Here is a 16,478-nt window from a genome sequence, read left to right on the forward strand (position 1 = left end):
ACTGTGTACGTTGTAGCCCAAATGGATCCACAAATCCAGGACATGCGTTGACTCCTGATGGCTCACCTTCAAAATAGCTGTGAACTGATGAGACTGATTTCGATGAAATCTTTTTACGCTTCCTAGTACACGAAATTAAAACCATCAGCAAGGCAGAAACCCGTTATCGTTGCTTTGTGGCTATATTTACTAATTCTTATTTCTTTTCAGATCTAATTCAAGCGATGATAGAAAACAAAGTAATAAAATTCGAAGTGATTTTTTCCGTATGAATACTTTATTTGCATAGATAACGCAAACACTAAATTACGCGCAAAACACAAATATATAAAGCGAATATAGAGAATAATGCGCATCCACTAGGAGTCGATGCAACTGAGGTACTAATCGAAAATGTAGCCGAACAAAACTGCGAAAAAACATAAACACATTCACATATTTTAAATACGTGTACGCTAATCATAAATTGGATTGAAACATCTTTAAAACGTACTATCAACTTTACATTAACTTTAATATACAAAAATCTATACATACATCGAGTGCATAAGTAATTAATTTAGAAATCGACACACCATGAAGTTTATATGTACAATTCATTAAGTGTTTATTTACAAGTATACATTTTTAATTTCTGTTTGACTTCGTTATAATGCGTCTATTTCTGGCGAAAATTCCTAACTGGCGAATAATATGGAATTGAAATATAACCTTTGTTCTTGCTCTTCAAAAAAATACGCCGGTGGCGGAGGAACGTGTTTTCCCCTCGAAGACACAAAAAGGAGGAATGATAAAAACAACGTAACAAAACAACTTATCATAAATTAACAAATGCATTGGTCCATCTTCAATGAGAACTTATCGTCGTCAGGGCTAGGGTTAACGAAACACAACCCATATCAGAGCCCTCTAAAAACAACCACATCCCAGGACTGGGCGAATTTAAAGCCTGTTCATTCCCTTCGCAAGAATTCAAACACGACTAATACTTTGGCGACTCCATCTAGAAGATGTAATCGATCGGTTTTTGATGATCGCGGATTTTTCTTTTTCAACTTACAAGTTAAGACGATGCGTTTGCGAAACGAAATGCACTAAACACCTTACATATGCTAAACATGAAGGAACTATCTTTTTTCTATATTATACACGTATATCATTTCCTACACATCTCAAACACCTTGCTGACATAGATAAGTAAATTTCTTGCCTATACTCTAACAGCCAAAGCGACGTTGTAGGAACGTGCTACAACAGTTCCTTTCTACGGACAGGCATCATCTCCTTCAGCCTGTCGTTTTAGACATACATATCTACACATTATCATCTCGGTAATTCCCGTTTGAACTGTCTCTCTAACAGTTATCCGCGCTAACGAAATGATTGACATTATAGATTCTCGCTACAAGTCGTCTGAAGCTTGTGTATGTGGCTGTATATTTTCAACGCCGGGCCCAACTTCATAGATAAGCCGGTCAGTACATCGTTTCTTTGCATCAGCAACAAAGATTTACCATCGATCTCCTGAAAGATATAAACAATAGGCTATCGAATGATTATACGGTATAAGCGGACTTGTTTCGCATTCGCAAAGTTTGTTCGTCGCGCCAGACGCGAGCGAAGTGGAGTCTTCTGTATATACGTTTAGAATTGCGTCGAAAGTCTTTTGAGGTTGAGTCGGGTGAAGTATGGTAGAATAGCCACACACTGACGTGGAGAACAGATAAACAGATAGAAAATCCATTAATAATAGATCTTCTCCGCATAATTCCCCCGTCTTTCTAAGTATATTACTTCCTGCCTAACTAACCGCTAATTACCTTTTCACTCAGAAATTTACCCAATTACTTTGTGCTCCCCTGTACATATTCCTTCACACCTGGCGATGATCACACCAGCGAGAGTTCGAAAGGTTGCGTGTTTCGATTTTAATTTTCGATAAATAAAATTAATCCTGTCAATTTTATATACAGTGGGCTTTTTAAACTTATCACGTGGATTATAGCAAAGTAGGGGCGGTATATTCGATCGTGCCATCATCACGATCTCATCAGACTCCAGGGCCCAGTTGCTCAGTCGTGAGTCAGTCCATTCAAAAGTGTGGTCTTGAATATTAAGACCGGGCCCTGGTGGCCTACAGCCTAAACCTTAAGTTGTTACATTGGCTATAGAACTGAGTTGGTTTTAGATTGGTCTTAAATCTAAGACATGATAGTGCAACTGGCCTCTGGTTCTCAAGAAAGGGATATGCAAAAAAATCGCCTAATGAAACCATTAAGTCGGTAAAACGGGTGGACATTTCGAATAATAAAAAGTTAAATTCTACAGTAGGCTTCGCTCGCTCCGATCGTCTCCGTGGCAGGCGGCAGTCTAGCAATAAATAGGAGGATATTCGCGTGGCCGCGACGAGTGCAAAATAATTATTTCAGTAGTAGTTTCGTTCTTAATCGTTCCCCGAGGAACGCGACCAGAGTATACGTACTTGATCAGAGAAACGCGATGCTTGTTCGGGGAATCCGGCCCTCGTTATGAACTCGGCTACGTCATCGATCGTCCATTCGGTAGCGTCTTTACCCGCCAGACGCCCGTCCAGATCGATCTTCTTCAGAACTGATTCCATGAACTTCTTTTCGCTGAATTTTTCCCTGTTGATACAAGAATTACGTCGACGGAATATATTAGCATGCGGTATAATTTGGAGAGGTGTTTTTCTTTTTAGGACAGACGCCGAAGAATCGTGAAAACGAAAACAAACTTACTTGACTTTGACGTTCAAGTCGTCGTCGAAAGAAATCGGCGACTCGCACGGTGTAGGCAGGCACGAGGGACCTCCGCCTTCTGGCAAATTCGAAAAGAAAGAATAGATTTAATCGTGATGCCACGTATTTTTTTAATGATTTCCCGGCGGGACACGGTTGACCGATTTCATCCGTGCCGTCGCAGAAAGTATGTACGTATACAGAAAGGCAGATCCACGGGGACTAATTTTGAAGGACGTGACAAGTCAAAAAGGGTGCTTTGATGTCGAAAGAGGGAATATCAAGCGCACTCCCGCGCGGCGCTGCAGGAGCTAATCAAACAACATACCCCCAGCTCTTCTTTGGTGACAATTTTTGTCGTAGGACCTGAACTGGTCACATCCCTTCCGGCACTTTGATGGTTTAAAAAGACAATATTAAGCGTAATCCCGCGCTGAAATGCACCAACTTTTTTGAAAAAAAAGGCACTCTAAATATTCGACGGATTCGTGGAAATCTCGTAAGCACCCCTGGATCCGCCCCTGTATATACGTATATATAAACGAAACGATGATATTCTGAACGAGAAAAAACCACGAAACGGTAAGACGATCGCCGAGGCGGAAATACACGTATGACGGTTCCGTTCTCTAAACTAACCCGTGTTGCAGGCATCCATTTCTTCATCTCTGTCCGAGGTATCGAGTCCGTTCTGCTGTTCCAACAAACAACTGCTGCACTCCCAGAGACCTGCAATTTTATACAGCACAAAAATTATACGAGGGCAAGATCCACATCTTACAGGAAATGTACATATATGCATTCTAAAAATTATTTGATACCTTTCGGATTTTCGAGGACTTTCGGTTTATGGCACTGCATGTGATATCCCTTGTCACAAGCGTCGCAAAACAACAATTCAGCCTGGAAGTACACGCGAAGCACGTGTTAAGTTGCGAAATACGGTAAAGGGCTACGCTGTCGAAGATTTGATGGAGTTTAAATCTATAAGAGTTAAATGAATTGCTCTAAAACATCTAGTAGTCTTAATATAATGCCGTGTCACAACCATAAAAAAGAAAAAAAGTTTTTACGCGAGCCTAAAATGGTCTAACGTCGTTTTTGAACAACCTGATGGATAGTATAATAACTACAATAGGACTTTGTGAATTGGTCGATATTTTCTTTGATAGCTTGGATAACATGTCCACCGCCACAAAAATTACATAATTGAGGGTTGAAAAATATTTCTATTTTGCTATTTTTACCCGAATCCCGCCGAAATTTTAATTGTTTAAAAAAATTCGTGGCAAACGCGAGAGTGCCGAGGCACGAATCATATTGAATTTCAATAAGTGGTGCATTCCGTCTTGAAAATACATTTGTAATTGCATAAGGGGTTTTGATATAAGTACAAACTCTCGAACACTTACAGCCTCTCCTGCCTCTGAACAGAGACAGCACGTTTTGCATTCGTAACACTGCCACGGCGATCGCAGCGCCCTCTCTGCGAGATCACTCGAGTAGTTCATACAAGATGGGTGAACTGAAAAGAGAAGTTTTGTTTTTGAAATAAATTTTCGAAGAAGGGGACGAGATTAGATCGGGCATTTTCTTCGATTGCTTTCCCTACCAGTGCTGTTGCATTCTTTACACGTAAGCATGTCTTCGGGTTGTCCATCGCGATTCGTCTCCGGCGTCAGATAACACAGCCGACATTTAACCACGTTCTCGTCGCCAGGAGGCGTTGGTTCGATATCCATGGCCTTTTCCTCCGCTGCAGGCGGTTGCGGTGACACAGTGACATTTTCTTTTTTCGCTTTCGTAGCGCCATTACTGGTGTTACCCGTCGGCTTCTGAAATAGTTTAAATTTTATAACGATGTTTAAGTTAGTTTCATTTCTTGGCTGGACAGCAAACCCGGTGTAACTAACGTCGATTCGATATTGAAATAAGCGTTAATTCGATGGTGACTCGAATCTTCGCTCGTTCAACGCTCGTTTAAGAGTTCAACCGATTTTTGACGCCGTAAAAATAATACTTTTATACATTGATAACAATTTTCAATTCTATTCTATACATTACGTCATCTACGGGGTACTGTGGAAGTCGATGTGCACTACGTCATCAATATTTGCGTTTCCAAAAACAATAAAAATTGTGAATTTGGCGTTCGTTTTTACAATTACATACATTTCATGACTCTTACTCTTTATTTGATATACATTTTCATGTCTTTTTCGAAAATGATTTCTGAGTGGATGTGTCCTACGTCATCAGTATTGAACAAGCTTGGTTAGACTGGTTGCCGGTCAAATCAATTCAATGTCGATATACTAGAATTCAAAATAACTTTATCGTTCCTTGTTATCATTCATTGTCGATAATAAAGGTTATGTATAAATGTCATCATCGATGATGATATATGTATAACATGTATATGCGTCATCTTTCTCCTAGACATCGATAAACTTTCAAGTTAGTTTTCGAACCTGACTCACGGTATCATCCACCAATGTTTTGCCACATCAGGAATATATACATATAAGTTACATTGTTTCATATCACATTAATATTGTCTCTTCGCAACCACGCATGCATACGCGATGAAAATGAATGGCGTTTTTTATCATCTCGGGCGAAGTTCTGTACGATCCACGTCGGACGCGGCGCTGTAGCACACGCCAGAACGCAGTATCCACATCGATTCACGTGCCGCTCAAAACGACGACGACGACGACGACCGGCTGTATATGGTAATTCGAGGAAACAATTTTATGCTGATCACACAACGTTTATCAGAGCAGTAACTGAGCGAATGGAGCCGGCGTTCTCCGACACGAAATCGTCGCATCGTTTCCCAGGCGATTATGGAATGAAGAAATTGCTTCTCTCCGATAGAAATATTCGGCTTGCTGTTGCTGCTGCTGCTGCTACCGCTGCCGCTGCTGCTGCGAGAAGCTTTTTAACAAGCTTCTAACACCGGAAGCGAGCATGAGCGAAGCCGATATTTATTCGAATCTAAATCGATGCCTGTTTTTTTTCAGACATTCTCCAAGATAAAGAAAAAACGTAATCCTATTCAACAGTTTCGCCTATATACTCTTGATGGTGAACTCGGCATTCCGAAAAGATCTGCTGAGGTTACAAATTCGATACGAAGGTAATGAAATAAAATGCACTACGCCGTTCATAGAAGAGGTGATACGTCTGACGTCATTAAAGGGGAGAAGTGAAAAAATGAGAGTTACAGTCGACTGCCATTTTGATGTCCAATATCGGTTACTAAAAATACTGATACAGGCATGTGCTGTTGTCGAACGGTATCGAAAAGCGAGGGGTCTATATGCCGAAAAGAATGCGCACCATGCGGAATCCGAATTCCATACGATACGTATACACATATAACTTGCATGTAATTGCAACGAACCGCGAACTGATCGGTTTAAGCGACGCGCGGTGTTATCATCTCAAAAGAGATTACGGTGCGATACGAGACGAACGCTGCACCGTCGAGGGTGCCGATCCCCCCGCAACAGACTCGGGGGAAACCGCGCCGGCAATAACCGTATCATAAAATACCGCTTAAGCCGCCACAACGGTGCCGTGTATATGAAATTTGACGGGGCGTTATTTTGTCGCCGTAAAATCTTCTATTTGCAAGGCGTTTATATAGAGGTTTAGCGCGCGACATCGAAACGCGTCACACTGGACGTCATGGCAGGCATTTTTCTTTTCCTTTCTACAAAAAATAACCTGGAATCATAAGACAGTAGTATAAGTCATCTGTATCTTTATTTACTTAAACTGTTTTCAACCACATGTAATGGCCTTGGACGAGAATTTTGGAGAATTTTCGTCATGTATAAAGAAAATAAAAAATCTATGTTTAAGAAAAAGCTTGTTTGTTTTTTGCTTCGCTAACATCGAATCGCGCCAAAAATAATCTCTCTCTTGTTTCGAGGTCTTAAAAATATTCGACAAAAAGATACTCGGGCAGTCTATTCTCGAAACGCAATAAAAAGAAAATCTGTTTCTCGTTTCGAGGTCTTATTCGGTGCGCACTAGGCATAAACGATTCGACACAAAGAGACTCGGGCAGTGTCGAATTGTCGGCAAATGCATACAGGCCGATCGAATGAAGGTGAAATGTCAGAGAGCGCGCGCGATACGCGACGGAGAAGGCGGCGGGAAAGATCTGTAGTGTATAATATAACGATGGTGCGAACCGTAGCGCTTTCGTTTCACCGCTTTCGATATATTATAACAACTTCATCGTAGACGAGATAGAAAAATTCTCCGGTTAAAAAGAATTGCAGATTTTATTACGGCTCCGACGAGTTCACCTAATCGGTAGATAAACACGCGTTTATCGTCGGACTCCGGTCGGACTATCGATGAAAAAAAAACAAATCTTACATACGCATAGCGCGCTGATAGACCTTAGAACGCTTCAGAGGCTCAAGAAGTTGAGTTCGACTTCGATCATGGATATGTCAGATTCTAGATTGTCGCTTGATGTTCAAGCAAGATTTTTGTTCGTGCCGTCGTAAAAACCGTTGCAATATTGTTTGTATACATTGATACCTAGTATGCGTTAGTTAGTAGGGGTTCTGTGTGAGTCGATGTGCACAACGTCATCAATATTGGCGTTTCAAAATAACTATCATAATATTGCAAGCTTTGGCGTTGATTTTGTAATTAAACATACTCCTTAATTCTTATTTCATTTGAAATGAATTTACAATTATTTTTGAGCGGGTGTACACTTACATCATAAAGACTATAGAATGGTTGCTGGTCATTTCAATTCAATTATCGATATATTCAAATCCAAAATAATCTCAGTGATCCTCAATATCATATGATTTATATTCTTATTCATTGTCGACAATATAACGCTATGCGTTATTTTTTTTCGAAGGCGTCAATAATTTTTCGAGTTGGTTCTCTTAATCGCGAAGATATTTTTGCTAGGCAAACACACAGGCGGCGTGTTTCGATTTTCGATTTCGTAATTCATATACGGCGCACTGGCGTCGACGAAAAAACCGGGACAGTTTTTCCCGCGTTTAGATTTATGAGACGTCTAAAATGCGCATTCGACACCAGACAAAGGAGGTGCAATATAACGGTGGCGTATATACCGCACGGGGATGGCTCGAAGCACCGCGGCTTTTTCTCTCCCCTCTCTCGCTCTCTCTCTCTCCCGCTCTCTCCGTTTCCTCGTCTGCTTAAATATTCCTCGTTACCCGACGTGACTCGATATACGGGCTATTGATTTTCCGTTTACGGCGAAAACTTTACGCGCAAAACCAACCCCGCACTCGGCGCGGCGCATACACCGCCGCGATAAACGCTGGCAGATCCATCTCTCTCCACTACACCAACGTCTGCCTAGAATGCTTGGTCAAACGGTTTAACGGTTTTTACGTCGCACGCTGCGCTCTGGCGCAGATAGACCCGCGAGTATACCGGGTATATACGTATAGCGTTTAAGCGGTTTGCGCGTTTTACATCTATATACGGCGGGTTCGTTCCCGGAAAGATAGCGAACCGCGTAAAAAGCGCCAGAAGTGCGGCGGTGACTCATTGCGCTTGTCACACATACCGACCGGTCAGCTTTTTGTTGCATACGCCGCAGCGTTCGTGCTATCATTGACCTAAACGACCATTGTAGCGAAAGCGAACGTTATAATGCGTAATAATAATGAAGGCGAGCAATATTCGAGGGCGGCGGCAGTTCACGCCAACGCGTTAGTTGGTCCGAAAGTGATTCATTTCGGTGAAAGAAGTTTGTTTTTAAGCGTTTTTGTCCCGAATTTTAGTTCCTAGAATCCAGGAAGTGCTTAGACAACGTTCACTGTCCTTTTAAGCATTCCCCCCGATATATGAAATCCACTTTCTAGCGGGGTACATCCCCAAATTAGGGCATGAGGGCAACCACGGAAAATGTTACCACATTTTTTGAAGTACAGAGAACGAGCGTATGAATTCTAACTTGTTAAGTATCAGTTGATATTCGAAACCTAATATTTTTCATTTCCATTAAAAAATTTCGGGGCAACTTTACATTTTAGGGGGGAGGTGCGCACCCCTGCATCCTCTCCTTTGATCCGCTCCTGAAGTCGACGACGATTTTCCCAGTTTCTGAAAGATTAGGTCGTAGACATTCTCGATAGCCGTTTTGCATAACTCTACGCCAACAACAACAGCCGCCGCAAAAGCATCTACAACAGTATTGCGCATATGCACGCGTTTACGGGCATAAGGAGAATAACACGAAACCCTTCATTTTTGTCAATATTCTATCTCTCGTTACGAAAATATAATTCTTCGCACATTCGAAGCGAAATCCCGAATTCCTTTTAGCAGCAGCAACAGCAGCAGCAGCAGCGAACGGGGATCGAGAGCGAGAACGAACTCGACGCGTTCACGGCGAAAACGCCCAAAAACCGTCGATACACACCTCACGTATATAGAGGATTTTCGTAATGTATATCACGATGTAGTACGACGACACGATGTACGGAAGCGCACATGCGCCGGGGTTTATAATAATCTAGGCAATAAAAACATTACGATGCCACGGCAAACAATCGTGTTTTTAGATTTTGCTTTCCGTATACGCCCGCACAACGCCGATATATTCTCTATACTAAACACGAATCGGGCCGCGAAAGCTTATATACAACTCGTATCCCGCTACATTCTCCATTCGTGGTATATCTTTGTGTCTCGTCTTTGACGACGAACGAAATACCCATGCAGACTTTATAATAGAATATCGCCTATTCTGCGCCATATGGCCCGCTATAGAACGGGAATCACATGGAGTCACGCTGCGGTGTTACGCATCCACTTCGTCTTCTTTCCTATCGCGCGCGTACCTTTTTCACATTAAGCATAGGAAAGCGCGAAATATAGAAAACGCCGTTTGGAGTCCTGCCACGGTATTGAAAAGCCTATAGCGCGCCATCGCTATACGAACGCGCGCCGACTCGTATACAGCGTGGCAAACCAATTAACGATGCCGTTACTTTTTAATTACATAAGAGCGCAACATATATATCGCACCTTCAAGAGGGTCGCGTACAGTTCCCATACACGTGACTAAACACGAAATCTTATCTGCGTACGCTCTATACGTTATTATGGTATATACGGCTATGTATATTCTAGTATGCTTCGTAGTTCCATATGCTGCTACAAAATACGCACACGGTATAAATGCATGTCGGCGCAATAATTATTTCAAACCCGATATTCCGACGCGATAACGGCGCACAAATTTAATCCCCCGCTCAATCTGAAATATATATATATATATATATATATCGCTCTCAAAGTGGCGACGTGATCTAGCAATTTAGTAACGGGGTGCATAGGCCGTTGCCCGTTGTCCGCGCGTAAGACTATATTGATCAGCACCAGATACATATTGACAAAAATACTGAAGTATAAGCAAGGCCCGAAAAATTTCAAACATTTTCAATCTGGCTATACTTCATTGGCGGATCCAGAGCTTTGAGCAGGGGGGTCAAGGGGCGCAGTTTTTTCCCAGATCATCATTTTTTTCATATGCATTTCCGAGAAAGATGCATTCTCCTGACATTTTTGACGAAACTAAGAATATTTCGCATTACCAACGGTAATATCTGGCAGACGCCGCAACAGCAATCGATACAGATTTGAATTGCGGTTTCATCGTTAACCGTCATATACGAGTTACGTAAAACTTAGACTCAATAAACAATACGCACCCATCTATTGATATGATTGACATCGATAACAGAATATTTTCGAACACGGGGAGGAGCGGTCGAGACCCCCAAAAGGCACGGATGCGCCCCTATACGTAGCGAGAGTTTCATACATATTCTATTTAACGTTTTTAATCCAGCCTATCTAATGAGTTGATACAGAGAACATTGAACCTAGCGCGCGTGATTTGCCGAGCAAGTGAAAAATTCAAGTTACTATACATATTATTTGGGGCGAGTAAAGCCGCTAATATACAATTCGGGGCACGGCACGATAAATATGCGCTCGCGAATTTTCGACGGAACATTTTCTGAGCGCGCCAGCCGGTCCAGTTGTACGTGTGTATGATCGATCTTCTGCCGACGAAATCGACGTCGCCATCGTCGTCGCCGTCGCCGTCGGTATATAAGGATATTTACACCGCCGCAAATTGCGCTGCTATAGTGCTGCTCTAATGTCAGACGATCGCGTTGTGATCAACGGCTTTTATACCACGCGCTCCCCTTGTTCGGGTCCTGTCTTGAATAAATGTATCGTACAGCCTATTTTGTATGAACCCAATCCGCGGGAATGGAATTCTTTTCGGAGGGGATGTGTCGCCTGGACACGAAACACAAAAATACAAATTGCGCTGCTTATGTCCTAATTACTGCAGACGATCGCGCCGATCTCGAACTCGATCAACGGCTTTTACCGCGCGCTTCTTGTTCGGGCCCTGTCTCGAATTGATATAACATACAGCCTATATCCCGTACATTCGCTATACGCACCCAATCGGCGCGGAGATGGAATTCTTTCTAGGGGAAGTGTGTCGCCTGGACTTGGAACCCAAAATTACAAAAATGCCTTATGCATCGTCGCCGCACGTTTCGGCGGCGGTTTTATATATATATATATATATATATATATATATATATATATATATATATATATATATATATATACATATATATATATATATATATATATATATATATATATATATATATATATATATATATATATATATATATATATATGAAATTGAGTCGCGCTGGTGTTAATACACGAACACAAAATGATCGAATCGAAACCCCCGTCGGCTAAAGTTTACATCGGAATACGAGACTTTCGTCTGGCTGTCGGTTAGTATTTCCAACAATATCGGTGAAAAAGAAATGCATATATATATGTATATATAACGCACGAGCACGTATTACGTACAACATATATCTAGGTGAAAAAAGCTCACGCGTCAATAACGGGTGAAAGATGATTGCCTGATGCGCGCCGCTTCAAAAAAGAGAGGAAAATTCGAGAAACGCTTTCTAATGATATAGATATACAAATAGATAGAATATTCAATTCGCTAATATGTATATATTCATAAGTATAAAAACCTGGAAATAAGAAAAACATAATACCTGTCATAGAATTACACATTACACCGTTACAACATACTTACCCTTTTCTTATTAAGGGGCGGTCGACCCTTCTTGACCACTTTGCCAGGCGGCGGGGTTGGTGTTTTGGCGCTGAACGCAGCATTCTCCGTGTCCGCGCTGTTGTTTAGGCGGTCTCTGATCGTCAGCGGACTGGCTTTTCTCTCGGCCGGGTCGACAAACACGTAGCGTTTGTTCGGCAGTTTTCTAATGCGCCCGGAGTCGACCTCTCTGTCTAGCGCCGTCGACAAATTGACCGCGTTGTCGGAGTTCTTCTTCAGCCAAGCCGTATTGTCCACGTTCACCTCGACCCATGCTTGGATATCTTGAAGACCGACGCCTTCGCAATCAGCGGATGACGACGACGGCAACTCTTGATCTGCGGGTTCGGTTTCTTTTGATTTAGACGCATTTATCTCTTCGATAGCGCGCTGTATGTACACGCTCGTCTCGTTGGAATTCAAAACGTTTCCGCCTATTCCGCTCTTCTTCCATTTAGCCGCATTTCGATAACTGGTGCTACCTTTATATTCCACTTTGATAACGAGTTCTAACTCGACTAAGCGCTCGAGTATCGACTCCGTTTCCGAACGATTCAGGCCGTAGCGACGCTGAACCATGTGCGAGATATGATCCAAATCGGGTCGCGCTTTTCGGTTCCTCAACTGGTCGATAACGCCTAGAATCGTATCCTTATGCTTGACCGCCGGCATGATCGTCGAGTTTGTGCACTTTGTAGCTTTTTCGGCGGCGAAGAACTGCGAGATATTCGGTAGATTTTTGCGCTCGCCGGCGTGCATCACAATACGCACATATCTAATGAGACGCGCTATCGAAATTCACAGAGCGCATGCGCATCGATCGAGTTCGTCTGCTAGCTCAAGATGGCGACAACAACAAAACGCACGCAATGCGAAATACCGGCCTCTTAAAGCGCGGCGCATACAATCCGAAGGTATGTTTTGTGCTGGTTGAACGCGTTTCAATACGCACAAAAACCTGTTCTATAGTCGGTGAATAGAACACAGCGGATTATACCGGGCGAATTTTTAGCTCAGGTGGACTTAAATACACATGCAGCATTCGGCGCGCCTTTGAAAGTTCTTTGTCCGCTTATACTCACACTCAACACACACATGCGCGACTTGTTTTATTTATAGGTTTGCGTGTGTAAATCCTCGCCAGCTTGCTCGAGCCTAACCGTGTAGCCGTGCCGTTAATATCGATTCGAAGGTCCGTCGTAATATGCGACGCCGCGCCGATCTGGATGCGATGGCGAAACACGGGTTGCGGCGGCGGCGGCGCGCGGATATTTACGAATTATTGATTACGATCGGCAAACGAATATAAACCCGATGAGGGGTGCGCGGAAACAACCGTCTTCCAGCGTTGTCGATAACGCGAAACGCTTTTCTTTTCGCTGGGACACGGCACAAACTTTCTAATGATGTAAACTATTTAATTATTGAAACAGTCCGTAGAAAATCGCCAGTCGAAAATAAAAGGTTTCGTGCTTCTTTTTGGCAATATAAAAATCCAGGGCGGATCTAGTTCAAGGGGGTGCCCTGCGGCCAGAAAGTCTTGATTTTCATGCATTAATAAGAGTGTTTTTATAGGCACTGCATGATCGTCTCGTAATGTACCTTGTGCTTCGATGAAAGCGTTGAAAAAATGAAAATGGCGCTTTTAAACTGTAAAAAGGCTTATTATCAATACGAAGCAAATTTTCCAAGGGGTTGCTTTGGCACCCAAAGCATCACCCCTGGGTTCACCCCTGAAATTATGATATGCGAAAATGATCATACATAACCTTGATGAATTGTGACATCCATGAATTCATATTGATCTTTTTGGACTCTTGTCTTGGCGTATTTGATCGAATGCTTTTGAAGATAAAATTTTACGTTAATCTTATTCCCTAAAAAGTTACTCTGATGTCCGGCTTTCGAACGGGGGATAAGCGGATCGAAAACGACCGTTAGTAGTTTACTCAAAAATGCACCTAAAGCTTCCTTTTAGTATGAATGGAGATTTTTTTCCCCAACGAGGCGCATGCAAAATGCGAACGAGCTAACTAGGTGAGTCAGACCAAAGGGAATTCGATTAGTAGGCCTAGCCGGGTGAAGCATAGCTATCGCGTGTGTACGTGTCTACACAATTTGATACCCGAGTTATTCTGATTCGGCGGCCAGCAGATATTTCACCGACGGATTTACAACGAAAATAGCGGATTCCATAGATCGACACCGACTCATATTTTACATAATTAACGAAGTAATTTGATGCCCGTTTAAATCACAATGACTCGATAATGCGACCGCGCGCGCGCGCATCTCGCGATCTCTTTAAAACCTGTTGCTAAGGTGATCGCGTTTTCCGACAAATTTTGTAATTGCAAATGACACTTTCTAACGCTTCTTTTTCTGGGAACTTCATGAATGAAAAATTGTCGCTGAATTTCTCGAGTCAGACGATCATCAGGCCCGCATTTATCGAGTTTGGGTCGTCTCCGTTTGCGGATTCGGTTACAGTCAGTTACATTTCGGATTTGAAATAAATATGGACGACTCGGGGAACATTACTGGAAGACCGATATTAATCTCAGCTACGAGCAATCATCTCAACGTTGTTGCTCGTAGATCTCAGTAATCAGAGTTAACATGTAAAAACCCACAATAACCGTCAGCCAATAGACGCTTTCATATCAACTGCACTTTAAGAACGTAAGGAAAGTTTATTTAAACGACGACAGACGCTAGCGGGTGTTACATTTTTGACGTCACGCGCAAGCAGCTAACCGTGACCGGCATTAGATGTCCAATGTGATGCGCGTGATATATATGTATATATATATATATATATATATATATATATATATATATATATATATATATATATATATATATATATATATATATATATATATTGCCTGATGAGTATAGGCTACTACAACACAGCGGTATATATATATATATATATATATATATATATATATATATATATATATATATATATATATATATATATAGGCTACTACAACACAGCGGTATATATATATATATATATATATATATATATATATATATATATATATATATATATATATATATATATATATATATATATATATATACCGCTGTGTTGTAGTAGCCTATACTCATCAGGCAAACGAAGGCGCGCGCCTATTCTAACGAGATTCTTCGATTATTGACAAAGACTATACGGCGGCTTTTTTCATACAGCCGACAGACGCGTTGGCGCAATAGAGTCGCGGGCGGAATATTTGTCCACGTCAAAATTTCGACAACGCTTTTCGAACCGAATCTCGCGTCGGAACAACAACGCTGTCACGTCATCGCTGTGACGCAAACGTAGAGAAGGACGTCGCCGACAACGAGATTTTTCTCATCGATCGTCACCGCATCCGCTGGCGTGTAATGGGATACGCGGCGCGGTTATGTCGTTGATGTGTTGCCATAGTGGTGTATTCCTAATTCATGTGTATAAAGTACCAGGCCGTAAAACCATCGGCCTCAATTCGCTCGGAAATACGCCGTTCGAGTAGGCACGTACTACAAACCGTAGAGTCCACGCTCGCGCTCGTCACACGGATTGTTACGATGCGTCATATCGGCCGTCATTTAAGAGTCAACAATGACTTTCTACTTCGGTTAACTTCTTGCGCTTGACGTACGATATGACGGCGGTGCATTATGTATACGGGCTATTCATGTGACACAACCGCGCGTCGTATTTTGATCAAACTCAGAAACTGCAATAAAATGTTACAATATTCAGCCATCGTGCTCACTAGTTCTATAGTCTACTTACTCTACCCACCTGCTATTGTAGGTCAGATCAAAATAATTTCAAATCCCCGTGTTTGTTACTGTATATCATTCTTATGTTATTTTGGTTTCTCTGAAACTATCCGCGAAAACTATCAGAGAAAAATTGTTGAATCATCAACTGTGGGTTTATACTTATCAACTCTAAACACCGAGATTGATATCAGTCTACCGGTTTTGTTACTGTATTCACATTCCCTCGACCTTTTGTACCCGTGAACTCATGTGGAATTTATTTAGGAAGTTAGATGCGAATTTATCTTTTTCAAATTTCGTCTTCGAATTCCGGATTAGAAAGGAAAGTTAGGAATGACGATATACAGACAACCCCAGATATACCGCCCTCCCATTTACCGCGACCCCGTCTATACCGTCAGGTTTTCTCAAAGTACATCTCCATACAAATACATAGTAAAACACCCCCGATATACCGCCATACTCTCTATACCTTGAAATAACAGGACTCAAATTGCAATGGATTTTCGCAAAGTTTTGTATTTATTACATCATTAAATAACATTTCGTTTATCAAAAATATCAACTTTCTGGATGATAAACTCTCACGTATAAGATATTTGATTTTATTCGGCAAAGTATTACATTACTTGTATGACATTCACATACATAATGACAGTATATGAAAGACGGCTGAATAATACACGAAATTAAAGGTGTCGTTACTCGTCATGAAGAAACCGTTTTCTTTC

At 41.8% G+C, this 16,478-nt stretch overlaps 1 protein-coding gene across 1 annotated transcript; it reads right to left on the reverse strand.

Moving 5' to 3' along the window:
• Positions 1–535: 535 nt before the first annotated feature.
• On the reverse strand, positions 536–12,798 carry LOC141907040 (histone acetyltransferase KAT6B-like). Its single transcript, XM_074796588.1, has 8 exons — positions 11,947–12,798; positions 4,372–4,594; positions 4,172–4,284; positions 3,581–3,662; positions 3,399–3,488; positions 2,760–2,838; positions 2,483–2,645; positions 536–1,524 (listed from the first exon to the last, which is right to left on the reverse strand). The coding sequence occupies exons 1-8, from the start codon at positions 12,721–12,723 to the stop codon at positions 1,390–1,392; spliced, it is 1,662 nt and encodes a 553-aa protein (XP_074652689.1). The 5' UTR covers positions 12,724–12,798; the 3' UTR covers positions 536–1,389.
• Positions 12,799–16,478: the final 3,680 nt, after the last annotated feature.

The sequence above is a fragment of the Tubulanus polymorphus genome, chromosome 6, assembly GCF_964204645.1.
Source record: "Tubulanus polymorphus chromosome 6, tnTubPoly1.2, whole genome shotgun sequence".
NCBI lineage: Eukaryota > Metazoa > Nemertea > Palaeonemertea > Tubulaniformes > Tubulanidae > Tubulanus > Tubulanus polymorphus.

What these genes read in the sequence shown, in the direction of transcription:
- LOC141907040 (XM_074796588.1), bottom strand. Translation starts at nt 12,723, where the DNA reads ATGCACGCCGGCGAGCGCAAAAATCTACCGAATATCTCGCAGTTCTTC. An exon ending in CGCCCCTTAATAAGAAAAGG is followed by an intron (nt 4,595 to 11,946) that starts GTAAGTATGTTG and finishes AAACTATTTCAG; the next exon opens with AAGCCGACGGGTAACACCAG. An exon ending in AGTCCTCGAAAATCCGAAAG is followed by an intron (nt 3,489 to 3,580) that starts GTATCAAATAAT and finishes ATAAAATTGCAG; the next exon opens with GTCTCTGGGAGTGCAGCAGT.